The 25,151-nt window shown below is 61.1% G+C and overlaps 3 protein-coding genes across 7 annotated transcripts in view; 1 reads left to right on the top strand and 2 right to left on the bottom strand.

Moving 5' to 3' along the window:
• The first annotated feature begins 1,496 nt into the window (after positions 1-1,496).
• On the top strand, positions 1,497-5,847 carry THAP7 (THAP domain containing 7). The gene is made up of 5 exons (XM_074206572.1): positions 1,497-1,601; positions 1,754-1,833; positions 2,320-2,475; positions 2,563-2,703; positions 2,911-5,847. The coding sequence occupies exons 2-5, from the start codon at positions 1,754-1,756 to the stop codon at positions 3,476-3,478; spliced, it is 945 nt and encodes a 314-aa protein (XP_074062673.1). The 5' UTR covers positions 1,497-1,601; the 3' UTR covers positions 3,479-5,847.
• LZTR1 (leucine zipper like post translational regulator 1) lies at positions 3,945-22,518 on the bottom strand. Of its 3 annotated transcripts, none has more exons than XM_074206569.1 (20): positions 22,283-22,509; positions 22,019-22,081; positions 20,861-20,917; positions 20,215-20,294; positions 19,587-19,695; positions 19,086-19,169; positions 18,382-18,439; positions 16,076-16,215; positions 15,655-15,856; positions 14,536-14,646; positions 13,445-13,537; positions 13,070-13,165; positions 7,672-7,822; positions 7,393-7,562; positions 7,142-7,298; positions 6,759-6,885; positions 6,536-6,685; positions 6,356-6,461; positions 6,207-6,287; positions 3,945-5,054 (listed from the first exon to the last, which is right to left on the bottom strand). In XM_074206569.1, exons 1-20 carry the CDS (start codon positions 22,498-22,500, stop codon positions 4,938-4,940), a joined length of 2,370 nt encoding a protein of 789 aa, XP_074062670.1. In that variant the 5' UTR covers positions 22,501-22,509; the 3' UTR covers positions 3,945-4,937. The 3 variants fall into 3 exon arrangements, with proteins under 3 accessions (XP_074062670.1, XP_074062672.1, XP_074062671.1); XM_074206571.1 differs by having other exon boundaries at positions 3,946-5,054; positions 7,672-7,825; positions 22,283-22,518; XM_074206570.1 differs by lacking the exons at positions 22,019-22,081; positions 22,283-22,509 and adding an exon at positions 21,601-21,672 and having other exon boundaries at positions 3,949-5,054; positions 7,672-7,825.
• A 1,890-nt stretch (positions 22,519-24,408) lies between these two features.
• The window catches only part of AIFM3 (AIF family member 3), a 35,565-nt gene continuing 34,822 nt past the window's right edge, over positions 24,409-25,151 (bottom strand). For all 3 annotated transcript variants that reach the window (XM_074201144.1, XM_074201146.1, XM_074201145.1), the window contains one exon: positions 24,409-24,986. In XM_074201144.1, coding sequence (XP_074057245.1) covers positions 24,947-24,986 — 40 coding nt within the window. In that variant the 3' untranslated portion in view covers positions 24,409-24,946. The remainder of the gene's footprint in view (positions 24,987-25,151) is intronic.

The following is a 25,151-nucleotide window of genomic DNA, read 5'->3' on the forward strand; positions in this document are numbered from 1 at the left end:
CTGCGTTCCTTGGGGCAGTGATTTGGCATTTCATCTTGTGAAGTCCTAGAGCTCCTCAGAGGGTGTGGACTCGGGTCACCCCTAGTTAGGGGCCTCTACCATCATCCGGAATCTTCAACAGTGTTGTTCAGACACACACACACACACACACACACACAAACACAGCTTTTGGGGGACAGTGACTAGCACCTAGTTCCATTGCACCAATTAATGTGATTTGGTGGGTCATTTCAGTGTGCCCCCATTGAGGGTCCAACTTGGCAGAGAAGAGGCATCAAATTGAAGATCTACAGAGCCCTTGTGCTGACCTCATCACTACACACCTGTGACACCTGGACAGTCCACCAGCGCTGTGTCAAGAAACTGAGTCGCTTCCATTTAACTCATCTTAGGAAGAGTCTGAAGGGCAGGCACTCAACAAGGGGCATGGGAGGAGCGATGCCGAGACACCCGGACAGTCTCATTGAAGAACTTTAGAATGGATGTGCAGTATGGGAGACCCTGGCACAGGACTGCCCGGCATGGCGTGCCCTCATCTGTGAGGGGGCTGGGCTCTATGAGGAAGGCTGGATGGAAGCACTCAAAGGAAACATGAGATCCCTAAGTTTAGAGGACCCACCCCAGGGGGTCACAGGGACTCCTGGTGCCCAACCTGTTCTGAGCCCCTATCGGTCTGATCGGCCAGTCGGGCTTCTTCAGTGGTGAAGGACCGGAACCAACCAGTCTTGGCAGGCACTGGAGCGGTTTGCTGTTCCCTTCTCCAACTCATTTTCTGGATAAGGAAACAGACCGAGAGGGTGGGCACAGCTAGGAACGTCTGAGGTCACATCTGAACTCGGGTCTTGCTGAGCCCCTGCCCGGTGCTCTCCCTGTGGCACACCTTAATCCGGACTGGTTTTCACGAATGGCTTTGCGCTTCTGCCAGGTTTCCGCCCCACCGCAGGTGTGCGCTCCTGGCCCCGCCGGTCCGGGCCGGACGGGGTGGTGCCGGCCTGGCTGGGCCCGACTGCGGCCGGCCCGGCCTCCCCCTTGCCCAGAGTCCGCCCTTCCCGAGACATCTTGGCTCGGGGACCCCGGAAATACTTCTTGGGCCTGACTTGTTACAGGCGGGGGGGGGGGGGGACCCCGAGCCGGGCCGGCGGGACCCAGGGCAGAGGCTTCCCGCCCTGAAAAGGAAGGGTGGGGGGGAGCGGCCACTGAGCACCGGCAGCCCGGCTGCGGCACCGGGCCGAGGTCACCCGGCGTGCGGGGCACTGCCCGCGGGGCGCAGCCGGGCACGAGGGGCGCCTCCCGCGGGGCCCAGGCCGGGGCCGCCCGGCACGAGGCCGCTCCGGCCCCGCGGGTGGAACGTTCTGGATCTGCCCCCGCGCGGGGCGGCGTGTGGGCAGCGGCCCGGGCACGGGGGGGGGGGGGGGGGGGGCAGGGCGGCCGCCTCCGCCGGAAGTCCCGCCTTCCGGGGGGGCGGAGCCCCGAAGTACCGGGCGAGGGCGGGAGGAGGGGCCCCGCCCCCGGCCTCACTGCGCAGCCGCCGGCCCCGCCCCCCCGCCACCGGCGGACGCGCTCTCGCGAGAGCACGTCCGCGGCGTCGCGATGGAGGAGCCGTGAGTGCGGCCGAGGGGGAGAGGGGCCGGGGGCGGATCCGGGAGGGGGAGGGGGCGAGGGCGGGGGGAGGGGCGGCGCGGCCCGAGCAGGCGGGGGGAGGGGGCCCCCCTCCGCGCCGACTCAGGCCACGCCCCTCGCCTCCCGCCCGCAGATGCCCCGGCACTGCTCGGCCGCGGGCTGCTGCACCCGCGACACGCGCGAGACCCGGACCCGCGGGATCTCCTTCCACAGGTGAGCGCGCCCCCGCCGCCGGCCGGGCTTCTGCGCCTGCGCGCCGCCCGCGCCTGCGTGGCACGGACGGCGCCGACGGCGCGTGCGCGGGGAGCGTCCGGCCCGGCGGGGGGATGGGGGAGGCGGGGTCCAACCCGGAGCCCCGCCCCCTCCAGGACCCTTTGACCCCTGGGCCGCCCCCCTCTCCGCACCTGTGCCCGGGGGGAGCAGCCCCAGGACCCTCTGCCCACCCCCCCCCCGCCTCCACTCCTTTGGGGGGGCACTCACCTGGACGCCCCCCTTCCCTGCTGTGGGCATCACCCCACAGCCTCCCAGGGCCCAGCTCCCATCGGGGGGCACAGGCCGCCCCCCATGCCCGGACCTCGTGTCTCCCTGCCGCGCTGGGCCTGAGGGCTCTGGCCCCGGGGGTGGGGGCAGGTCTACCCGGGGGGGGTGACCAGGGCCCCCCAGCCCCCCTTCCCAAGGCCTGTGGGGGGCTCCCCTCAGGCTGCCCAAGAAGGACAACCCTCGGAGAGGCCTGTGGCTGGCCAACTGCCGGCGGCTGGACCCCAGCGGCCAGGGGCTCTGGGACCCCGCCTCGGAGTACATCTACTTCTGCTCCAAGCACTTCGAGGAGAACTGCTTTGAGCTGGTGGGGATCAGGTAGGCGCCGGGCGGGGCACCCCGGGCTCCAGGGCCCGGCTGGGGTGGGGCCCGGGGCCGCGGGGCTCACGCTCTCCCTCCCCCCAGTGGGTATCATCGGCTGAAGGAAGGGGCCGTGCCCACCATCTTCGAGTCGTTCTCCAAGCTGCGGCGCGCCTCGAAGGCCAAGCCGCACGGCTACCGCCCCGGCTCTCCGGACCTCGCCCGCCTCAGGAGACGCAGGCGCCGGTAGGTGCCCCTCAGGCGCGCGGTGTGCGGTGCGAGGCCCCTGGCCCTGCCCTGATCGGCCTCGGGTAGAATTCATGGTCCTGGCCCTCCGGGCCTCAGTCTCCCCGTATGTAAAATGAAGGCATTGGGCGGGTCAAGGGTCTGTGGCTTCTCTGGCGGAGGGGGAGGGGAGACCTTGAATCTGCGCCCCGACCCTCTCCTCCACAGCTGTTCCACAGGTCGCGCGGCCCCTCCGGCTGCCAATAACCCTGTGGTGAATGGGCCCGCTCCCGCCGACGTGCCCTGCTTCCCCGAGGAGGAGCCGCCGGCCCCCGAAGGCCCCGCTCCCCCGGGGAGCCTGCCGGCCCTGCCTTCCTCGCCGGCCCCCAGTGGCCTCGTGAGTCCTTTCTCCGACCTCCTAGAGCCCCTGGAGCCTCACGGGGATGAAGCCAGCTGCGGGACCCCTCCGGCCTTGGAGCAGGAACCCTCCCCCTCGGCGGCCCGGCCCGTGTCTCCTTCGGCCTACATGCTGCGGCTGCCGCCGCCGGCTGGGGCTTACATCCAGAACGAGCACAGCTACCAGGTGGGCAGCGCACTGCTCTGGAAGCGGCGGGCGGAGGCGGCCCTGGACGCCCTGGACAAAGCCCAGCGCCAGCTGCAGGCCTGCAAGCGACGGGAGCAGCGGCTACGGCTGCGGATCGCCCGGCTGCAACAGGAGCGGGCACGGGAGAAGAGGACCCAGGCGGATGCCCGGCAGGCCCCAAGGGAGCCCCCACGGGATTCGGAGCCACAGTGAAGGGCTCACGGCAGCTACCCCCTCCCAGGACCCTGCGGCACTGATAGGAGGAGCACGGGCCCGGGACGCTGGCCCACAGTGCCAGCTGGCACCTGCCAAGGGCCCGGTGTTTCCGACGGCCTTTGGCTGTGGTGATCGCCATCTCTCATTCTGCCGAGGCTCCTCTCCTCCTCTGGACTGCACAGACTGCCCAGGCCTGGGGCTGCCCCAGGAGCAGCCCCCACTGGCACTGCTGAGGAGGGAGGGGGCTTTGTTTGTTCTCATGTCAACTCTTTCCTTGGTGACGAGTAAAGATACTGGAGACCCGGCTCCACCCCGTTCTGTCTGGTGGTCGGCTCAGGGACCAAGCAGCCAGCTGGGCTAGGCCAGGCTCCTGCGCTGAAGGCCCAGAGAGGAAGTGACCCAGAGGGCATCATGTGTGCAGGCGCGCGCACACACACACACACACACACACACATACACACACTCTCCCCACCTCCTTCCCTTCCATTAAGCCAAACTTCTTGAAAATGGTGGTTAGCCAAGAGACCTTCCCATGAGCCTCCTGGGCCCACTGACTAAGTCAGCTTTATTTCTTCTGACAACAGTCATCACCTAAGAAGGGGCTTTGCGTGTTGCGAGGGGCTGACCCTGGGAGCCGCTTGCATTTTCTCACAACCAGTTCAGGAACCTCCACAGACAATGGGAAAAAGTCCAGGAGCGCAGCTCCCTTGCCGCAGTGAAGAGTTCACTTACAAACTATGTACTTGATAACCAATAACAAAAGCACTGAAGATGCTCACATGAGAGCCAAGGGATGTAGGGGGTCTGGGTCCCACCAGGTCACTGGGCAGGGCCTAAACTAGCCAAGTGACCACCTTTTCCCCACACATTCCTGGGTTTCTCCACTAATGAAAATACAAGCCCAGAGCAGCTCTTTGGGGAGAAACTTTTCTGAAGCCCAGAGTCCTGCAACGTGAGCCTGGCCCTAGCCCACATAGCCACCACCCCACCTGTGGGATCTCGGGAGGCTGACCAGGGGCAGAACCAGTGGGCAGGGCCAAAGGAGAAGGGTAACGTGACCTCGGGCTCTGGGGGTGGGGTCACCCTGCACAGGGCACAGGCCCCACACTGGGCAGCTGATATCTATGCCGACACAGCACCCTTCGGGCCTCCGTCCCCTCTAGTTGGGTCAGTGTTTACTTCCTCTAATGGTCTCTGAAAGTAGAGCACCTTGGGATCTTAAAATCTTCGCTCAAGAGCTGAGCAAAGGCTCGGTCCCCAGAGGTCCAGCCCCCCCCCCACCAAGTTCTGGCAGAAAGGGCATCCCTCCAGCACAGGCAGGATCGCCTGGGTGTCATCCAGCCCCAGGAGATGGGTCTTCTCCACCTGTTGGCCCTGGGCCCGAGTGTCCATCTGTGCTTCTGCCCAGGCCACTGTGGGCACGTCCAGTGGGGAGCCCCGAAGGCAGGGGGAGACCTCATATGTCGGAGCCCAGCTCGGCGCACTGCTTGTCAGATATGTGAGTGGCCAGAGACTCGATGATGTCCACCAGGAGCGGCTGGCTCAGGCTGCGCAGGTTAGGCAACTTGGACACCTTGGGGGAAACAATGACAAGATTATAGGCCTCTGTGCCTCTGGCTAGGGCCTGAGGGTCACGTGGACCGGGAGGGGCATGGGGGTTGTACCCTCACTTCATTTCCCAATAGGAGAAAGGGAGAGAACCCCAAGATCTGTCAGGAGGGGGTCGAATCAACCCCCAAGAACACTAGTTGTTGCCAGGTCTCCCAAGACACTGCTCTGACCCTATGGGGTCACATGTGTCCACACCTACACAGGATTCGCACACAGCCCCCCACACTGAGTCAGTGAAGCAGGTACCCACAGTTGTCTCTAGGCTATGTCAGGAAAGATGTGGCTGCAGGTCCCTTGGCCATCTGGTATGGTGGGTGGGCACTGGGCTTGTGGAACTGGGGCCTGGGTTCCAATCCTGCCTCAATCCCACTTCCTGGGTCCCCCAGAACACCCCATTCTGATGGGGCGGTGTCCCCCAGCTCTCCCTTGTAATCCCAGGCTAATGTGTGCTGTTTCCGAGTTGCCTAACACCCCCAGCATCTCTCCCCATCAGGTCCCGATCACCCCCTCATCTGTTACAACGGCCTGGGGGTCCCCCCCAAACCCCAACCCCACATCTGGTGACACCCCCGGCTCCGGAGTTTGGCTCCGATTCCTTCGCTGCTCCTCTCTCTCCCTTTTAGGAGAGCCGGGGACAAGGGGGGCCCTGGGTCGAAGGGTTCGGGGGGCTGGGGGAAGTCACGGGAGCACTGTGGAGGTGAACGGCATCAACACATTTATTCCCAGGAGGCCCCGCACGGCGGCCCCCCCTCTTCCTCCCCCGGCCCCTCCATGGCTTAGTCTTTGGCTCCGCGGACCTGCCAGGTGGGCAGGGGGGCTCAGGGGCAGGGGCCCTGGTCCCCGAGCCTCCCGCCTCCCGGCTGCAGCCCCCCATCCGCCGAGGCGTGGCCTCCCCCAACATCCGCGTTGCTCCGGTCTCCCGCTGGGGTGGTCACTGGGAAGGGGCGGGAGCTCTCCAGGCAATGAGACCCGCCCGCTGTCCTGTCCGGCTGGTGGGGGGGCGTCCTCCGGGCCTGCAGCCTTCTGGGGGGGGCGGCTTCCTTCCGGTCCGGGGCGCCCCTCAGGGCCAGGGCGGGCAGCAGACCCCCCAAACCCCAGAAAAGAGCCAACCCACCTTGGTGAACTGGTGCACGATGATGTGCAGGCAGTGCCTCTTCATGTCCAGCGCCTGGGTCTTGTCGGCGGCCTCCAAGATCTAGGGGCGCAGGGGGGCCTCAGCGCCCGGTCCGGCCCGGCCCCGCCCGCCCCCGGGCCCCCCCATACCTGCAGCACGTTCTCCACGGTCACGTTCATCTCCAGGTTCTGCCTGCAGTAGGCCTGGAGCCGGTTGTTGTAGAAGCCGTAGTAGTAGGGGGCGGCGAAGAGGTAGCTGGGGGTGGGTCAAGGAAAGGCGCCCCAGGAGGGCTGGCGGGGTCCCCCCTCCCCCCGGCCGCGGCAGGATACAGGGAGTCCTCGGGCGGCATGTGCACCTCCCCGTAGTACATGTAGCGCAGCATGGACTCGAAGGCCTGCTTGCTGGGCACCATCTCCCCGATGGAGATGTTCACCTGCCCGTCCTCGGGCATGAAGGAGCGGAACATGGCCTCGAAGTAGCTGCGGGGAGGGGGGCGTGAGACCCCGGCCCGCAGGGGCCGCCCCGCCCCCGCCGCGCCCCGCCGCGCCCCACCTGGAGCGCGCCGCCAGGATGGCCTTGTGCGCCGGCCGCGGGTGGCCGTCCAGGAGCAGCGTGATGTCGCAGAAGTCGGCGCCCGCGCCCTCCAGGCAGGCCTTCATGTCCTGGATCAGCGAGGTCCCTGGGAGCCGGAGCCGGGCCCTGAGCCCCTGGGGCCCCCGGGCCCCCCGAGCCCCCCGAGCCCCTGGGCCCCCCGAGCCCCCCGGGCCCCCCGAGCCCCCCTGATCCCCTGGGCCCCCCGATCCCCTGGGCCCCCCGAGCCCCTGGGCCCCCCGAGCCCCCCCGAGCCCCCGGGCCCCCCGAGGCCCCCGAGCCCCCGGGCCCCCCGAGCCCCCCGGGCCCAGGGCAGGGCAGGCCCCGCCCCCAGGCGGGCGCACCGATGTCCACCGGCTGCTCCGAGTGCGCGCGCAGCGGCGGCTGCTGCTTCCGGCGCACGATCTCCACGATGAGCGCCGACGACAGGCGCTCGAACTCCTTCATCATGATCACCTGGTTGAAGTGCGACTCCTTCACCACGAAGTTCAGGCAGTGCTCCTGGGGGAGGGGAGCGAGGGAGGGAGGGGCTGCGGCGGCGCTGCGGGCGGGGCGGCCCCGGGCCCCGCCCCTTCCGGCCCCGCCCCGCCCGCACCTTGAGCTGGTCCAGCTGCAGCTTGCTGGCGTTCTCGCAGACGGTGAGCACGTTCTGCAGGTCCACCGAGGCCTCGATGTACTGCAAGCACAGCTGCTCCAGGCGGCTCAGGCGGAAGCGCAGCGCCAGCTTGTACACGTCGGTGATCAGCAGCACCTCCTGCACGTGCCCTGGGGGCGGGGGCGGGGCTGGGCCGCGGCCAGGCCCCGCCCCGCCCGACGCCCCGCCCCCGCCTCGACACCCCGCCCCTCGGGCCCCGCCCCGGAGCCCCGCCCCTACCCTTGCGCGGGTACTTGATCTTGTCCGTGTAGAGGAACAGCATGAGCACCTCGAAGGGCCGCGCCTCGGCCTCGCGGATGGCCACCTCCAGCAGCGCGGGCGGCAGCGGGGGCTTCGGGCCCGGGGCCTCCTCCTCGGGCTCCGGCTTCGCCTTCTGGGGGGAAAGGGCGGCTGTGGGCTCACCTCGCCCAGCCCGGCAAGGAAGGGGCGCCCCCTGCCCCCGCGGCAGGCGCCGGCCCGAGGGGCGGGGGGAGCGGCGCCCCCTTCCCTGGGCAGCGCCTGTCCCGGCCAGGCCCTCCGGGGTTGAAAGCCTCGGGACGGGGCGGAGGCCCCCGAAGGCCACTCCACACCCGGGTCTGGCCGGGGCAGACGGGGAGCCCCCCAAGACGACGAGGACGGGACACCGGACACGCAGAGACCACCGGCCCACACCCCCCCCAAGCTGCCGAGGCAGCCGGGCTCTGCCCCCGGCACCCCAGTCCTCCCAGGCCCCCCGGCGGGTGACCGCAGCCCCCCTCTGGATCTGTCCGTCACCCCGTCCCTGCCTGCCTCTTCCACAGGGAGGACACGAGACACGGGGCTCCGCGGACAGTCCGGGGGCTCCCTCTCCACGGGCTCCTGAGGAGCCGCTGCCTCTGGCCCTGGTGTGCCGTGGCCGAGACCGAGGGGTTCCTCTGGGGCCACTGAGTGGACCCGGGGCGGCGGGGAGCTCTGTCAGATCCCGACCCATCCAGAGACCCGAGCATCACCCTGCTCCTGGATATCCAGCCTCTCAGGGGGTGGTCCACCGGGCATCCTCTGTGATGGGCATCCCACCCCTCCCCCCACGGCTCGGGCCGTTCTTTGCGCCAGCCCTCCTGTTTTGGTCCAGACCAATAGCACCCCTCGGTTCTCTGTCCTCACCACCATTATCTGAGCGGGTCTTGGCCTTGGGAACATCGGCACGTGCCATCCCACAAGCACCCCCAGTTATCTTTTCTTCCTCATGGGAACAGGTCTCCTGGGGTTCTCAGACCCCTCACCTCCTGGGCACAGATAGCCACCAGCATTATGGCCAGGCACCTGCCTCATACCTGCGGCACTCTGAGCAGAGAGCTTGCCAGAGCAGAGGCCTAGGAAGGTGACATCAAGTGCGACGGGCTCCCCCGAGATCTCATCTCCTTCTTCCAGACCCAGCCCCAACAACGCCGGCTCTTCCACTGGGTGGCCCCTGGTCTTCATGCCTGCCCACCAGGCTCACCCCAAGCCTCCTCGTATCTGGATGGATTCCCCACCCCAGCCTTCCTCTTGAGTTTATAAGGCAACTGACCCCAGGAGGCTCCACATCCTCTGCATTAGCAGCTCCAGGCCTGTGCTCTGACCATCCTCTGGACATCCATGTATGGACACCAATATTTATCACAGGCTTCTCTGCTGGATTTTTGACTCCAGGAATTTCAGTAGAAAATTCAGTGGGGATTTTTGGGGGGATGGGGAGCCAAGATGGCAGCAGTTTCCCAGAAACTCTCTACCAAAATACTCCAAAAACCTTAATATTATGACTCTTAACTCAATTTTGGAGAGGCAGAACCCACAGAAAGACCTAGTGAAACCATTCTCCAGCCCAAGGCAACTTGGAAGATCTACAGGAAGGCTCTGTTCTACCCAGGTCGGAAGGCACATCAGAGCAGCCAGGGTCACACCACACCACAGTAAACAAGCTCAAGCCTTCCAGGAACAGCCCACAGGGCACCTGGGTCCCTGGGGGCACTGGCCCACAGCAGAAGTGGTTTCCAGATCTCCCAACCCAGGGATCACCAAGCATAACTTGAAAGATAGCAGGGAAGCCTCTGCCAGAGTGAGCACGGAGCCTAGGCCAACATGGCCCTCATCACAGCCCCAGTCCTGGAAAGCAGGCCTGTGGAGCCACCCAGCAGGGAGCTCCTGGGAGCTCCTTCCAGAGCACCCCACTATCCCTGGGGCAGGACTCCGGTGCTTTGTCCACATTCAGACCCTGGTTGCAGTCTGGGGCCCCTCATTGACACTAGAGCAGAGGGGAGGCTTGTGGTCATCCACAGACCAGAGCACAGGCAGAACAGTAAGAGTCTCTCATGATACATTGAAAGAACTGAGATTCTTACAGGGTGCCCCAATAGTACTCAAAAGCTCAGGAAGCACCTCAAAACCAGGCACAGGCTGGGGAAATGAGAAAACCAAAAAAAAAAAAAAAAAAAAAAAAAAAGGAACCTGCCCACAGACAATTACTTTGGTCCCCTGGAAGATCAAAATACACTCAGAAGATGACAAAGTCATATCTTGCTTCTATATCCAAAGCCTCCAAGAAAAATAGGAATTGTACTCAAGCTAGAGAAGAGCTCAAAAAAGATTTTGAAAATCAAATAAGGGAGGTAGAGGAAATACTGGGAAGAGAAATGAGAGTGATGCAGGAAAACCATGAAAACCAAGTCATCAGCTTAGTCAAGGAGATACCAAAAAATGCCAAAGAAAAAAAATATTAAAAACTAGTTTAGGTCATATGGAAAAAGCAGTAGAAAAGGTCAATGAGGAGAAGACTACCTTAAAAAAGCAGAATTGGCCAAATGGAAAAGGAGATAAGAAAGCTCTCTGAAGAAAACAACTCCTTCAAATGTAGAATGGAGATAAAGCCAATGATTTCGAGGAATCAATAAACAATAAAATAACACCAAAAGAATAAAAAACGAAGAAAATGTGAAATATCTCATTGAAAAAACAACTGATCTGGTAAACAGATCCAGAAGCAACAATTTACAAATTATCGGGCTACCTGAAAATCATGATCAGGGAAAGAGCCTTGACTTCATTTTTAAATAATTTCTACAGGAAAATTTCCCTGCTATCCTAGAAGCAGAAGATAAAATAGAAATTGAGATAATCCACTTATCTCCTCTGGAAAGAGATCCAGAAGAAACAACCCCCAGGAATATTATAGTCATGTTCCAAAATTCCCAAGTCAAAAAAGAAAATATTACAAGCAGCCAGAAGGGAGCTGCAGTCAAGATCACACAGGACTTGGCAGCAACTACATTAAGGGCTTGTGGGGCTTGGAATACAACATTTCGGAACGAAATCGAGAATCAACTACCCAGCAAAACTGAACATCCTCTTCCAGGGAAAAAGATGGACTTTCAGTGAACCAGAAGAATTTCAATTGTTCCTATTGAGACAACCACAGCTGAACAGAAAGTTTGATCTTCAAGTACAGGACTCATGTGAAGCATGGAGAGTGTAGGAAAAGGGTAGATTATGAGGGACTTAATGATGATGAACTGTGAGTATTCCTGCATGGAAAGATGATACTGACAATATTCATATGAACCTCATTTAATAGAGCAGGTAGAAGGAGCTTTTATAGACAAGACACAGGGCAAGAGCTGAATTTGAAGGTATAATATATTATAAAAATGGAGTCAATGGGTGAAAGGGAAATGTACTGGGAATAAGGAAAGGAGAGGTTGAATAGGCTAAGAAATTTCATGTAAAAGAGTCAAGAAATAGCTTTTGCAATGGTATGGAAGGAGGGAAGGCAAGGGAAATGAGGGAGCCTTCATTCCCATCAGAAATGACTCAGAAGGGGCAGCTAGATAGAGCGCCAGCACTGGAGTCAGGAGGACCTGTGTTCAAATCCGGCCTCAGACACTTAATAATGACCTAGCTGTGTGGCCTTGAGCAACACATTTTTTTGTTTTTCTGCAAGGTGGTGGGATTGGGTGGCATGTCCAGGACCAAGGGGCTGGGTTGCTAGGTCTCTGGAGGGGAATGAAGGCTTGGGGTCTCCTGTCTCCTGTCCCCAGTACTCTGTCCACTGTGCCACTCGGCTGCCCCACAGCACACTTTTGAAGAGCGTCAGAGTGAAAGAAGATAACAGAATAAATGGTAGTGGGGAGGAATGGATGGAGGGAATTACAATCAGCAACAACAACTGTGGAAAACTATGGAAGTAACTTCTCTGATGGATGTAGGACAAAGAAAGAACGTGATCCACCAGGAGACAGAGCTGATGGTATCAGAAGAGACTGAAGTACACTTTTCTCTTTCTCTCACTTTGTTTTTTTGTGAGATTTTTCTATTTTTGTTTACTTCACAACAGGATATTTTAGTAATGTGTAGACTAAAAAAAAAATCTTACCAAAAAAGAAATTCAGTAGGAAAGCTTGGTAGATGCATACCGTGGGCCATCTTCTCCTGCTTCCATCTGGTTTCAAGGCCTCTTGCATAGTACCATGGAGTGACCTTTTTTCAGGGTGGAGAGGACCTTGGAAACTAAGGTCCACACAGGGGGACTCTGGAGACCACAGGGGATGTGAATCCAAAGCAAGACACTGTGTTTTGGCCAGGTGTGCCACGTGGATGAGCACGGGCAGATGTGCTTTCCTCCTTGGTCAGGCTTCATCCCATCAGGGAGCCTCCATGTCTGTCCTTGAAGTGGGGTTCCCATTCTCAGGGAGCTTGGGACAGATGAGGAAAGGGCTCCCATAACCCGGTGGTCTTCAGTTTCTGGTCCAAGAATCAGGACCCATGCACGAGTTTCTAGGTTCCTTCTTGCCACATCATCTACTTGTGCCTCCATCCCATGATGAAAAGTAAGTGAAGGGAGGCAGTAGTAGAGGGGACAGAGACAGGGGGAGGTCATCCACCACATCCAGAGACACAGCTCAAGAAACTAGAAACCTGCCCCCATGACCCCTGGCAGGGCCCATCCTGAGAGCACCTGGGGGAGCAGAGCACCATGCCCTGGACAGGCTCCCTCCTGTTTCAAAGGGCAGCTTCACTCTCATGTTGGTGACTCCTCCCATTCACCTTTTCTACCAACACATTGTTATACAAACACACATGCATACACACACATATAAGCAAACACACACGTACACACAGATGCTTTCTCCTAGTTTTACCCTAAATCCCTCTTCCCTGTTTATCCAGTCTCCCCAATGACACCCCAAGAGAAGCAGCACCTCTGACAGGAGGGAAACCTGCCTGTTCCTAGGATCTCGCCACAGTCACATGGAGGAGGCAGAAACACAGGCAGAAGCCCTGGCAGCCCTGCTGACTTGCTCAGAGGGGATCCCTGAGTCCTTTCTCCTTCCTGCTAAGATCTCCCCCAGAGCTCCAACAGTCAGGGCTGGGAAGGGCCTCAGCTCACTTGAGGCAAGGTGTCTGCCAACTGTTTATCTCCTTAGGTCCTCACAAGACCCCTGGAAGGTAGATGCCCCTGGGCCCATTTGATAGATGAAGATCCGCCATGCCAATGCCCAGAGACTCCACCCCTCTGCCCTTGTTGTCTCTAGGGGTCTGTGCTGTCTGGGCCCTCAAAGGGGTGGGGATCAGCACACCTGAGCAGTCAGCTGCCCCTGGAGGCAGCCGGGGAGGGGAGGCTCACCTGTCTCCCTCGCTCCCGGGCCTGCATGATCTTCTTCCGAAGCCACTTGCAGCGTGCCGTGACAATCGCAATGTGTCCTCGGACTCGCTCTTCCTTCTGTTAGTGCACAAGAAGCCACCACGTCAGAACCCTGGACACACAGCCTCCTCCAGAGTAAAAAGGCCACATGGGGGGACATGACTCAAGGACCAGGGCAAACATCCCGGCTCTGCCCACTATTACTGCCTGGGCAAGTCTCTGTGCCTCAGGGTCCCTGGCTGTAACATGAGGGGAGGCCCTGAAGTCTCTGCTAGAGGAAGGGTCTTCCAGGGTCCATGGGCTCAGCTCCAGCCCCAGGCATGACTCCCACCCCCAGACGCACAGCCTCATACCCACCTCTCCCAGAATGAACTCCACATCACTGAACTGTCGGCTCTCCCACAGGCGACCATAGTCTTCATGGAGTGTACATTTTGGATAACAGGAAAACTGAAAGGCAAGAGCCCCCATTGGTCCTACTGGGTCTTCCGCACCCACCCCCTGCCCAGATTGGAGCCTGGGAACCCCAAGAGATCTCATGAGGTTTCCTCGTGCCATGCTGACCCAGGCTCTCCTGGAGACAGCAGCCCCCAGGTTCTGGGTCTGAGCACAGCCATGGCCACAGAACCAGAGCAAAAGGAAGCTCCTCAACACCACTCCCACTGAACCCCATTCCCCCCAACACCTCAACGAAGAATCAGCCAGGCCTGATTAGATCCTCGCCAGAAAAGGAGCTCACTCCCTCCCCAAGTCACCTGCTCAACCCTTGGGTGGCTCTCATTTCTAGAAAAATCCTTTGTTCTAACTGAACCCCCCCTCCCCATTTCCCACCCCTTGTCCTGAAGAGTCTGAGTAAGGTCAACCTCTCTCACATAGAACAGCCATTCAGAAAGATCCCCCCCAGACTGACATCCCCAGCTCCTGCTTGTCGACATTCTACCCAAATGAACTGAGCCCCCCACTATGGATGAAGGCCAGCCAGCACTATGGATGGGGATGACCCCCTGTTCTGGTCCCCAAGGTTCTAGAACACAGAGCCTTCCCCCTTGAGGTAGAGAAGGGATGCCCAGCCACACCCAGGAGAAGGCTGCCCCCCCCACTCCAAGTCCCTGGGCTTTCTGAGCTCCCCCAAGCAGCCCCTAGTCTTAACCACCCCTCCCTGTCAGCAACCAGCATTTTGGCCCCTGAAGCATGCAGGCAGAGGATGGAGCCCGCCTGGTAGGCAGGCCCTCCGAGGGAGAGACCAGGCACACTGCTTGCTCTTCTGCTGGGTCCCAGCCCACCCATGGGGTCCTCCCCCTCCTCAGGACCCCCAAATCATTCCTGCAGCCTGCTGTTCCAGGGGCCCCATGGCAGAGGAGAGGGCCAACTAGGCCTTCCTTCTGTCATGTGTTCCCATGTGCCCCTTGGCAGGCTGAGCCCGGGTTGGTGTGCCCCAGCACGGGTACCTGAAATCTGTACATTTCACCACTCCGAATATTGTTGTCCACTGTTCCTCCAAATATGTACATAGCATCAGAGATGACGGCAGCCGCATGGAACAGCCTCCCACTGGGCAGCTAGGAGACAAGAGGAGAGAGGTGCAGTGAGCGGAGCTGGAGGGGAGGGTGGCCACAGGAGGGCCCTCCACAGTCAAGCAGGGGGATGGATGGAGGAAGGAGAGGTTGAGGCCACAGTAGAGGTCAGGGAAGCACAGACTTGTGGCCTTTCCCTGATGAGAGTCCCAACTACTCAGACCCCAGCTCTGGCAACTGGCCTTCCAGTGCCTGGGCACTGCCCTGGCTGCCTTCCCTGCCCGCCTTCATAGCAAGGTCTTCCCTCCATCCTCTACACGTTTGACTCATCTGCAGCTCATCTAGACATAAGCATCTCCTCCACTGAAATGGGAGCTCCTTGAAGGCAGGGCCTAGGCTGCATACAGCAGGCTGTGATTAACAGCCTTGGGAGGGCCAGGGTGGGGGCAGGAGGTGGTCCAGGAGTCTAGGGTTGGCCCATGGTCTCCTGTCTCCAGCTACTACTGTCTGTCCTGCCCACCTGGCTTCCTTCTGAGGGCCTGGTATGCCACTTCCAACGTCTGAGACCTTGGGTAAGTCCCTACCACAGCCTAGGCCTCAGTTTCCTTCTCTATCATACAGGGGCCACAAGGACCTCCCCCCATCTCTTAGGGCCCTCCTGGTCTCCTTCACTTCCCCTATCCACACTGATGTCCATACTTGGGGGCTTGCTTTCAGTCTGGCCATGTCCAAGTCCCTTCCTCTCTCTCGGCCTCAGGCGGGGACATGACTCTGGTTTGGGGGCCCCTCTACCTACAGGGGTCATGGGCAAGTCCTCCCTAAAACATGTGGCCTCAATGAAAACGTGGCCAGCCCCATCCTCCTTGTTGGGAAGGCCAAGGTCAGAGGTGGCCCCCACCAGAGGTCACCAGCCACCCCCAGGAGTCCCCATAGAGATAATGCTTGAACCCCCCAGACCCTCACAGAAATGATGGAGGCTCAGATGCCAGAAGCCCTGGCCACCTACCTGCCCTAACCCCACCACCACCACCAACATGTAGAGAAGACCTTTACCTCGCTGTCGGGGCTAGGCTGGACGACCTCCCAGGTCTGGAAGTCCACGTCATAGCAGTGCAGCTCGTTGGGGAGGGTGTTGTCGGCCGCCCCCCCAAACACATACAGGTGCCGGTCAAAGGCCACCATGGTGTGCCCATATCTCCGCTGCGGAGGGGGTGGCGAGCCACGAAGCAAGTGCTCCGTGGGGATTCGTGTCCAGCTAGAAGATGAGAGATGGAGACGTCGGTGGCCATGGGTCACTCGGACCAGCTGGCCCTTTCGGGGTTCCAAGTCCCTTGGAATGGCTAAGTCAGCGACCTCCACCACCAAGAGGCAGCCACTACATAAGCACCAAGTCTTTATGGACGGTGTGGGTCCCCAGGGCATGGGCCTGGGGAGCAGAGGAGGGGGTGGGTCGCCTTCCCATGGTCCCACTTACATTCTGTCTCTGAATTCAAACTGAAAGAGATTGTTGGTGATCTTGGCTCCGCTCTGGCCTGAGAACACAAACATCTTATCCCTGCAGACAGCCACGGGGAAGTTACAGCAGGAAGGGGGGATCTCCCCACTCTGCTCGATCTAGGGAGAGGAAGGGGCAGGCCAGGTCTACAAGAGGGGCCCGTCAGAGGGTCAGCAGGCAGGAGCCCCACGTTCCTCCAAGGACTCAGGCTCCCCATTCAAGGCCCAGAGAGGCCAATGGGGCATGGCGGCCCCATTTTCCCCCCCTCATGCTCCTGTCCCTGCCTTACTCGGTGGGACCTCGTGCTTGCCCCATCCACCTCCACTGACCCAGACCCCAGACAGTGGGGGGAGCCTGGGTCTTCCTACACTAGTCTGGAAGCTGGAAACCTCTCTGAGGGGCCCAGGAGCGAGAGCTGGAGGGTCACCCCATCACCAACCTCAAGAAGAAACCTTTGCCCTGTCCAAGGTTGCACATTGGGTGTGTGACACAAACGTCGTGTGGCAGTCCTGTTTTAGGCCCACTCCCTGGCCCAGGAAGCCAATAAAACACACTCCCTTGGGGGCAGGGGTGGGAGCAAGGCAGCTCCCTCTGCAGGGTCACTGGGTCACCCAGGTGAAGGGTGTCAAAGCCCCCAGTACCTCTTCAGGGAAAGAACTGTCACTAGGCCGGCTCTTTGGGGGCTCCCCTCAGGCCAGGAAGGAGGTGGTGAGGGCTGATCTTAGATCAGAAGCCCTGAGCTCTGGGACTGAGGAGGGGGAACACTGGCCCAGGAAGCCCACCCATCTCCAGATGAGCTGATAGGAGCCCAGTTTGGAGGCCGCCTCTCCCTCTGCAGATGCCTCCACCTAGAGAACGAGGCTTAACCTGTGCTCTGGGCCCAGCTCCCAGCCCAGCTCCGGGCCCAGCCTGGACTGGGCCTCAGCCCCAACTCTTGCCCCAGGAAAGTAGCTGGGGGTCCTCAGGGGCAGCTGTCCCCTCACCCCCCAAACAGCCTCAGGAGTCCTGGGCCTGGCCTGGGGTCTTTCTTCAATCCCACCTGTGAGAGAGTCAGCTTCCATCACCCAGGAAGAAGGTAACAGAGGAAGCCCAGGCCCCTGACCCCCTCAGGGATTCCCAGCACACGCGCGCGCGCACACACACACACACACAGCAGGGTCTTAATAAAGACTCATCCCCAGGGGGAGGTTAGGTGGTGCAGTGGATAGAGCACTGGCCCTGGAGTCAGGAGGACCCGAGTTCCAATCCAGACTCAGATACTTAATAATTACCTAGCCGTGTGGCCTTGGGCAAACCACTTAACCCCATTGCTTTGCAAAAAAAAAAAAAGACTCATTCCCTGGCTGCCTGTTAGACATCCCAATGGGCTGAACCAGGACCAGAGTCTCCAGCTCCACACCCCCCTTGGGCTGCTCCCCTCCACACTTCCCTGCCTCCATCCAGGCGCCGGCCTCCTCCTGGCCTCAGTGGCCAGTCAAGGCTCTGGCACTTCGGCCAGCCCGGCTTGGCGCCCCCTCGGGGCCAGGCCTTCCTCCCTGCTCTCCTGCTCCACAGGCTCCTCACCCTCACCCAGCCCAGGGAAATGGCCTCAAGTGGACAGTGGAGCACATGAGCCCTTGGCTCATTCTCTAGAAGTGCTGGGCCTGGAGTCAAGAAGACCCAAGTCCAAATCTGGCCCCAGACGCTTCCTAGCTGCATCACCCTGGGCAAGTCACTTCACCTCATTTGCCTCAGTTTCCTCAACTGTAGGATGGAAATAATAACAGAACATGCCCACGGGGCTGGTGTGAGAATCTTTGGGGAGCCCACAGAGTCATCCCGGGATGGTGGGAGCAGTAAGTTATCCAGGTGGCTTGTTTCCAGACCCCCACGCTGGGCCAGCCACGGCCTTCTATCCATCTCCCGCCTCTGTGCCTTGGCTCTGGCCAGGACCATGCCAGGCATGCCATCCCTGCTCCTTTCTAAGGAGCCTTTCCAATCCTGCCCCCAATGACCTCATCCTCAGTCTGTACCTCCTCTTCCTCCTTACCTAGAGGAACAGGGCAGGGTTGGGGTGGGGGGTACATGGGGGTGCAGACAGGAAAAAGGGTTTGTTCTTCTTGAGTCTCACGGCTGCCCAGTGGATGAATGAGGCTCTGAGGGCTCAAGAGACCCATTCAGGGACACCGAGCCCTTCGTGTCTGAGACAGGATCTTCACTCAGGCCAGAAGGGATGAAGGGCTCTCTGTTGAATGGTTGCCTGCCCCCCAAAGATCCCAGCCACAGGTTAAGGTCAGGCCTCTCACCTCCTCCCAGCAGGTCAGCTCTCGGTCCTGGAGGCCGATGGTCCACATGTCATTGAGCCTGAATAGGAGGGAGAAAGAGGGTTATGATCTCGGGCAGCCCCTGGCTGGGTCACAGAGGACACGGGCACAGTCTTGGGGGCAGTGCCCCACCAAGTCAGGTTGCCATCTTCACAGGGACTTCTCTGGAGCTGACCAGACCAGGCCAGGAAGGAGCCAGGCCAGGAGGCAGAGATGGAGGCATGAGCAAAGGCTACCTGGCCAGCCACAACACCACGTGGCCTGGAGATCCCTGGGCCCACGTTTCTACCAGGACTAAGAGCGCAGCCAAGTGAGGTGCTTCTCCCAGGCACAGAGGCTGAGCCCAAACAAAGGAAGGGACCCCCAGACAAGGACAGAAACCAGAAGGGACACGACTGCTGTCTTCTGGCCTCTGAAGGGCTGGTGTGTCCCACAGGGGAGGCCTCCAGCCCAGAGAAGAACAGAGCTGGCCCCAGAGGGAACGGGTGACCTGGAGGTAGGAAGCCACCTCCAAAAAGAGGCCAAGGGGATTCCTGCTGGGGTGCAACCCTGACCCCCTCCCCGGTGGGTGTCCATCCTGCTGGGCCTGGATCCAAAGTTTACTAAGGCAGCCTGGCAGGACAGACTGCAATTTGGGGGAGCCCAGCTAAGCTGCCGCAGGGCTCACCAACCCCACGCCTACTCACCGGGCATTGCCATCGTAGCCTGCAAAGATCCACAGCTTGTCACTATACACTGTTGCCCCATGCGCCGACCTTGCCACCGGTAACCTGGGGAGACCAAGGGGTATGTAGAGCAGGTTGGTGATGGCCACTGGCGATGGACACCAGCCACAGTCCCCTGGGGTGAGCACCGGACCCTCTTCAGACTTCCCACATGTCATATGCCTGTGTGCCTCAGTCTACTCAACTGTAAAACTAGGCTCACAGCAGCCCCTACAGGGAAGGTGCTGTGAACACCTTAAGGCCATGGAGTCGCGCCATCTCTCTGACCCCAATTAGTTTTCTTGGCAGAGATCCTGGAGGCACTCATTGACAGATAAGGAAACTGAGGCAGGCAGGGTGAAGTGATTTGCCCAAGGTCTCACAGCTAGGTCCTCCTGGCTCCAGGCCTGGACCTCCCTCCACTGGGCTTTCTAGCTGTCTCCACCCTGCTGCCCTGCACACGGAGCCTTGGTCTCAGCTCACCGTCCTTCAATCTTCCATTCTGCCCATTGTCCAGTGGCAAACTTGTATTCAAACAGGTCGTTCTTGTTCTTCAGATTAGAGTTGGAGTAAATGTCACCAGTGTAGCCGCCTGTAGAGACGCAGCACAGCAGGGTGAGCCGCCCCACAGACAGAGGCCCATGTCCACTCCCAGCTGGGGGCCTCTCTGGGCCCCACTCCAACCAATACAAGAAGGAGCTGGATGAAGAGCTCTGAGGTCCCTTCTATGGAGCAGCCTTGGGAGGGAGGGAGCCCCTGGTCACTGGGAGTATCCAAGGGCAGTGTAGCTGGGACCAGTCTTAGGGAAGAGCTGGTGTACCCCAGCTCACTCTGCGATCGGGCAGCCCCCAGACCCCAGAGTCAGGAGGGGCCCCTCCCAATGACTGAACCATGACTGAGCTTGAGGCCAAGCCTCTGGTCCCAGAGGCCCCCGAGTCCAGGCCATCCTGGAAGCCAGACCCCCACTTGGAGGAGGGCATGATCGGGGGCTCTGGACCTTTCCTTCACCATGCCTCAGTATCCTGATGTGATCCCCACATACCCCCCACCCCCCCCCCACCAGGTCAGATCAGCTCAGGGGCCCTTGAGGCACAGTCCGCTAGGTCCTCACCAAACACAAACATGCTGCTCCCATAAACAACGGCCGAGTGATGATAGCGGGGCGCTGGTGGTGTCCCCGTGGTGAAAGCCCTAGAGGGAAGGGGCAAATGCCGTCACTGACACACACGCAAGTTTCTGGATCCACCAATGAGAAGGAAAGAGATTCTGCCACCAAGCCCAGGTCTATGTGGGCAAGATGAAGTGGGGGTGGGGTCCAATGGGAAGGGGCTCTCATCTCTTCCATGCAGGGCAGACCCCAGGGAGCCTCTGAGGGGGCCAAAGATGCAGGCACGGGGCAGAGTCAGTGGGAGACCTCAGGAGACTGGGGACCTTGCAGCCTGGGGGGGAAAAAGGGGGCCGGCTAGTCATGACTTCAAAGGCTACCCACGCCCAGCCCTATTATCTCTAACTGTCCAGAGGACATTCCCGTCAGGACCCTGGCCTCTGTGCATCTAGGGCCCACCCCACCCCCGCCTTCTCTGAACTCTCAGAGGACATGTCTGGTCTAATCTGGTCTGACCCGTGGGGACCCGGGCCAAGGGGCCAGGCTGGAGGCCAGGCCTGGGGGGGGGGCAGGCTGGGGGCCAAGCTGGGGCTGCCCCAATGCTCCCCACCCCTCAACGGCTTAGGCAAAGAGAAGCAGGGCCAGGGCCCACCTGCACCAGGAGCAGTCCTTGACATCGAAGCGCAGGAGGTCATTCAGCATCGTCTTCCTGAAAGGGACATGGCCAAAGTTCAAGGGGAGCCTCTGCACCAGGATGCAGAAATGGGGTGTCTGGAGGCATCGGGGGCAGGGCCCTGAATGGGGAGCCGGTTCAAATCTTGGCTCAGCCACTCTCTATCCAAGGAATCTGGACAGGTCACTTCACTGCCCTGCCTCAGTTTCCTTACCCATACAAGGAGGGAGCTGGACTTGGGGGTCTCCAAGATTCTTTCTAGTTCTGGAACTGAGGGACCCTGACCTGAACAAATACATCCCCTGTGCCCCCCACAGTGAGAAAGAAAGGGCTGAGCCAGCTGATCCCTGAGTGCTCCCCTCCCTGACCTTCTAGGGGTTTGTGAACACAAGAAGGGATCTTGGTCTGTTCACTTCCAGCTCTCTTGGACTCAGTTTCCCCCTCTGTCCAGTGAAGCTTTAACACTCTCCAAGGACTTTCGAAATCTAAAAGCCTCATGTTCCACCGAGCATCGCCTTTGACTGGTGGGCAGCTCTTTGTTATTGCCACGCTGCAGATGAGGAAACTGAGTTGGGTTGAGGTTGAGATGACGGGCCTCCCATGAGAAGCGACCAGGCTTCTGGTGCCGGGGCCCACACTGGGCCCGGGAAGGAGGCGCTGTGATGGTCCCCATTCCCCCCGTGGAAGAAGCTGAGGCAAACAGAGGCGAAGTGACTTGCCCAGGGTCGCACAACTGAGAAGCATCTGAAGATAGATTTGAACTTGGGTCTTCCTTGCCCGTGCCAGGGACGCGCTGCCCCGGGGAAGCAGCCGTGGCAAAAAGTACAGTCACCAAAGCTTGTTATCTCTCATGGAGCATTACTGCCGGCTCCCGCTCTGTCCAGTGCTCTCGAGGGAGGCGCTGCGGGGACCCCCGGCCTCCACGGGGGGAAACCGAGGCAGGTCACCCAGCTCCCCAGGGTCTACAGCCAGACTAGACCTCGGGTATGACCCGGTCTGGCCCACAACCCTGAGGCTGAGGCTGGACCCCGGGGGGAAGGGGTCGCCCAAGGAGGGCAAAGGCCAGGCCCGTCTCACACCCCTGAGAGCCACCAGGATCCCCATGAAGGGCGCCCCACGCGGGCCCTCCTCACCTACCCGTTGTCACCTCCAAACACGTAGATGGCGTCCTTGTATGCCACCACCGTGTGCTTGCTGCGCCTGCCGGGAGGGGGGCGGGGGTTAGGGCGCGGCCGGGGCCCCGCCCACGGTCACGGTCACCAGGCTCCACAGGCTCCCCTCCCGGCCCCTCCCGGCCCCTCCCGGCCCCACCCGGGCCCCTCCCCAGCCCCACCCGGGCCCCACCCCGAGCCCCGCCCGGCCCCACCCGGGCCCCGCCCGCCCCTCCCCCGGGCCACGCACCGGGCGCCCACGAACTCGTCGCAGGGCGGGAGGCGGCGCCATCGGTGCACGGTCTCGAAGGGGCCGAAGTTCAGGGTCAGGTACTCCACGCTGTCCGAGCAGCTGTGGTCGAAGTCCACACTCGGGGCCACCTTGGTCCGCGCGGCCGCGGCCGGACCCGCTGCCGAGCCCGGGCCCGAGCCGGAGCCCGAGCAGCCTCCGCCCGGAGCCGCCGCCATGCCCGCTCCGCCCCCCGCCCAGCCCCGCCCCGCGCCTCCCAGCAGCCCCCGCGCCAGGACCGCAGCTCCCAGCAGGCCTTGCCCACGCACCCGATGGCCTCCTGCGGGGAACGCGCCGCAGCGGCTGCTGGGAAATGGAGGCCAACCCGGCGGGCGAGGCCGCGGGGAGGCGGAGCCCACTGGGGGCGGGGCGATCCCTGTCCGGAAACGTAACCGATTCGGTGCCTGCTGGGAGTTGTAGTCCCTGGTTTTCGTGGGGGAGGAGACTCATGGCCCCGGATGCGGGGCAGGCAGGGTGAAGTGACTTGCCCAAGGTCACACAGCCAGGGCGTGTCTGAGGTCGGATTTGAACTCGGGTCCTCCTTCAGAGCCAGCGACTGTGCCACCGTCCGGAGACGCAAACCCTTCTGCTTTGTTTCTGCCCTGATGGAGATGGGGGGGGCCTGTGGTGGAAGTAGAACCCCCTTTTCTTCCCCCTGGATTCAAGTCACGTTCTTTTACCTCCAAACTGGGTATGGTCCCTTTGACCCCCCCCCGCACCCCTCTGCACCCCAGGAAGATGGGGAGGGAGGCTTCAGGGGCTGACCCTGCTGAGGCTTGGGGAGCAGAGACCCCCAGAGTCACAGGACTCCTGAGGCCCCTGGTTCAACCCATTCATCCAGTCCAGGAGGAACCCTCGGCCTGGGACCAGGGAAGGGTATCGGAGCCTCGCACTCAGGCCCCTGAGAGGCCCAGGACGGGAGCTGGGAAAGGGCTTGGCCCAGGACATCCCGCTGAGTCCACCACTGCTCTGTCCTGCCCCCCGCCACCCACCTGGGCACCCGGAACCCACAGTCAGAGCAGGAGGCGCTTCCATTCTCTGGGATCACAGAATCGCAGAACCGGGGAGACCCCAGCAACGTCCTGGGCCTCCCCCACCTAGTCCTGCTCGGGAGCCTCTGGCCGGGCCGACGGCCCCCTTCTCCGGGCCAGTCCACCCCTCCACGCAGGATGCAGAGCCCCCACTAGCTAGGACCCGGCTAGGTCATTCTCTCTGATCTTCAGCTTTCTCATCTGTAGAATGGGGGGATGACAGCATGAGACAAAGGGGGCGCAGTCGAGGGGAGCCGGACAAAACTGGGGCTGGGGGTCATCCCCCAGATCCTCGGGCTCTTCATCCCCTCCCCCTAAAGCCGGAAGCTGGAGACCTTGGATACCCAAACCTCAACCTCCTCAACTGCCCCCATTTCCTCCGCAGAGAAGCCTGGCTGGAGGCCACAGCCCCCCGCAGAGGATGGGCCTCAGCCCAGGTCTGACTGCCAGCCCGGCCACTGGACACAGGGGGCCACAGCCTCCCACCTCAGGTGTCAGGAATGGAGATGGGGGCGCTGAGCACTCCCTCCCCAGGGGTGAACGGAGCCCCTGCCCCCGACAACAGTGTCTCAGGGGTCATGGCGTGCAGCCGACCTCTCATTAGGAGGCTGGGGTCACAGCTTCACCCCACCGTTTCTTAACTGTGTGACCTTGAACCAGTCCCCTCCCTCTCTGGGCCTGGGTTTCTAAAGCTGTTAATAAAAGTGTGGGGGGGAATACTTTCCAGCCTCTTGTGAACTCCCAGGGTAGCTGGGGAGCGGGCCAGGGGCCTCCGGCCTCCTTCCCTATGAGATCACAGAGCCAGCTGGCATCTGCAGGCTTACTGAGCATGAGCACCCAGGAGGGTCATCTAGAGAGCCCGTGCCCACAGCGCAGCAGGAGGCAGAAGCCCCCCCCCCATGAGGAGCTGGCAGTGACTTTCATTTGAAGACTCAAGGGGGGCATCCTTGGCTCAAGGACTCCCCGGGTGGGGGGAGGGAAGCAGGGAAGAAGCCACACAAGGAGAGGGGCCGGCTCCCACTCTGTGCCAACACAAAAATTAGATTTATTGCCTATTATTGCTTTCTGTGCAAAGAAGAGGAGGAGGGTGGAGGGGAGGGGGCTCAGCAGTGCCCCGGGAGGAGGGGGAAGGGTCACCTGCTCGCCCCAGGAGAGTTAGATCCTTCAGTTTGCGGGTGAGGGACTAAGGCCCAGAGACGCAGAACCACCCATCGTGAAGATGGCCAGTGAGCACTAGTGGGGCTTGGGGACCGGCCGGAGGCTGGCATGGCTGCCAGAGGAGAGCCAGGATGGGGGGCAGGCTCCTTCTGTGCCACCTCAAAGCCCTGGTTGCTGGCAGGGCCACTTCAGAAATCAGAGCTGGGTCCCCAGAGCCCCAAAGTTCCCCACACCACTGACAGCTTGTCCCAAAGTTCCCAGAGGAACTTGGGCATCGATCCATGTTGTGGGGTGGGGGTAGAGAGGACTAGATTCAGTTCAGAGGGAGAGACTGGGAAGGTGGCGGGTTTGGCAAGTGTCTGCGTGGGCAGCTGCCCACGTCCTGGCCAGATGTGCTGCAGCTGGCGGGCATGCTCAGCCAGCCAGGGGAGGGGGATCAGTAGCCTTTGCCCGTCAGCCACGACATGTCTCCGGTCCTAGAAGAGACAGAAGGGAATTACTTTGCTTGGAGACTCTGAAGCACGCAGACAAGCGTCTGCCCCCACCTCCCCCAGCCCGGGGCGGCCTCCCACTTGTGCCCTCCTCAGCTTCCAACTGGAGATGCCTTCTGCCCTCCCCAAGGCTACCTGGGCACTCCTTCC

This window comes from Macrotis lagotis, chromosome X (assembly GCF_037893015.1).
Source record: "Macrotis lagotis isolate mMagLag1 chromosome X, bilby.v1.9.chrom.fasta, whole genome shotgun sequence".
Lineage (NCBI taxonomy): Eukaryota > Metazoa > Chordata > Mammalia > Peramelemorphia > Peramelidae > Macrotis > Macrotis lagotis.

Bases quoted from the DNA above. Each gene is read 5' to 3' on its own strand.
- THAP7 (XM_074206572.1), top strand. From the start codon at position 1,754: ATGCCCCGGCACTGCTCGGCCGCGGGCTGCTGCACCCGCGACACGCGC. The intron at 2,476-2,562 runs GTAGGCGCCGGG...CCCTCCCCCCAG, and splicing joins TTTGAGCTGGTGGGGATCAG to TGGGTATCATCGGCTGAAGG. The intron at 2,704-2,910 runs GTAGGTGCCCCT...TCTCCTCCACAG, and splicing joins CTCAGGAGACGCAGGCGCCG to CTGTTCCACAGGTCGCGCGG.
- LZTR1 (XM_074206571.1), bottom strand. From the start codon at position 22,500: ATGGCGGCGGCTCCGGGCGGAGGCTGCTCGGGCTCCGGCTCGGGCCCG. The intron at 14,647-15,654 runs GTAAAGGTCTTC...CTTGTCTCCTAG, and splicing joins AGCCTAGCCCCGACAGCGAG to CTGCCCAGTGGGAGGCTGTT. The intron at 13,166-13,444 runs GTGGGTATGAGG...GTGCACTAACAG, and splicing joins TGGAGTTCATTCTGGGAGAG to AAGGAAGAGCGAGTCCGAGG.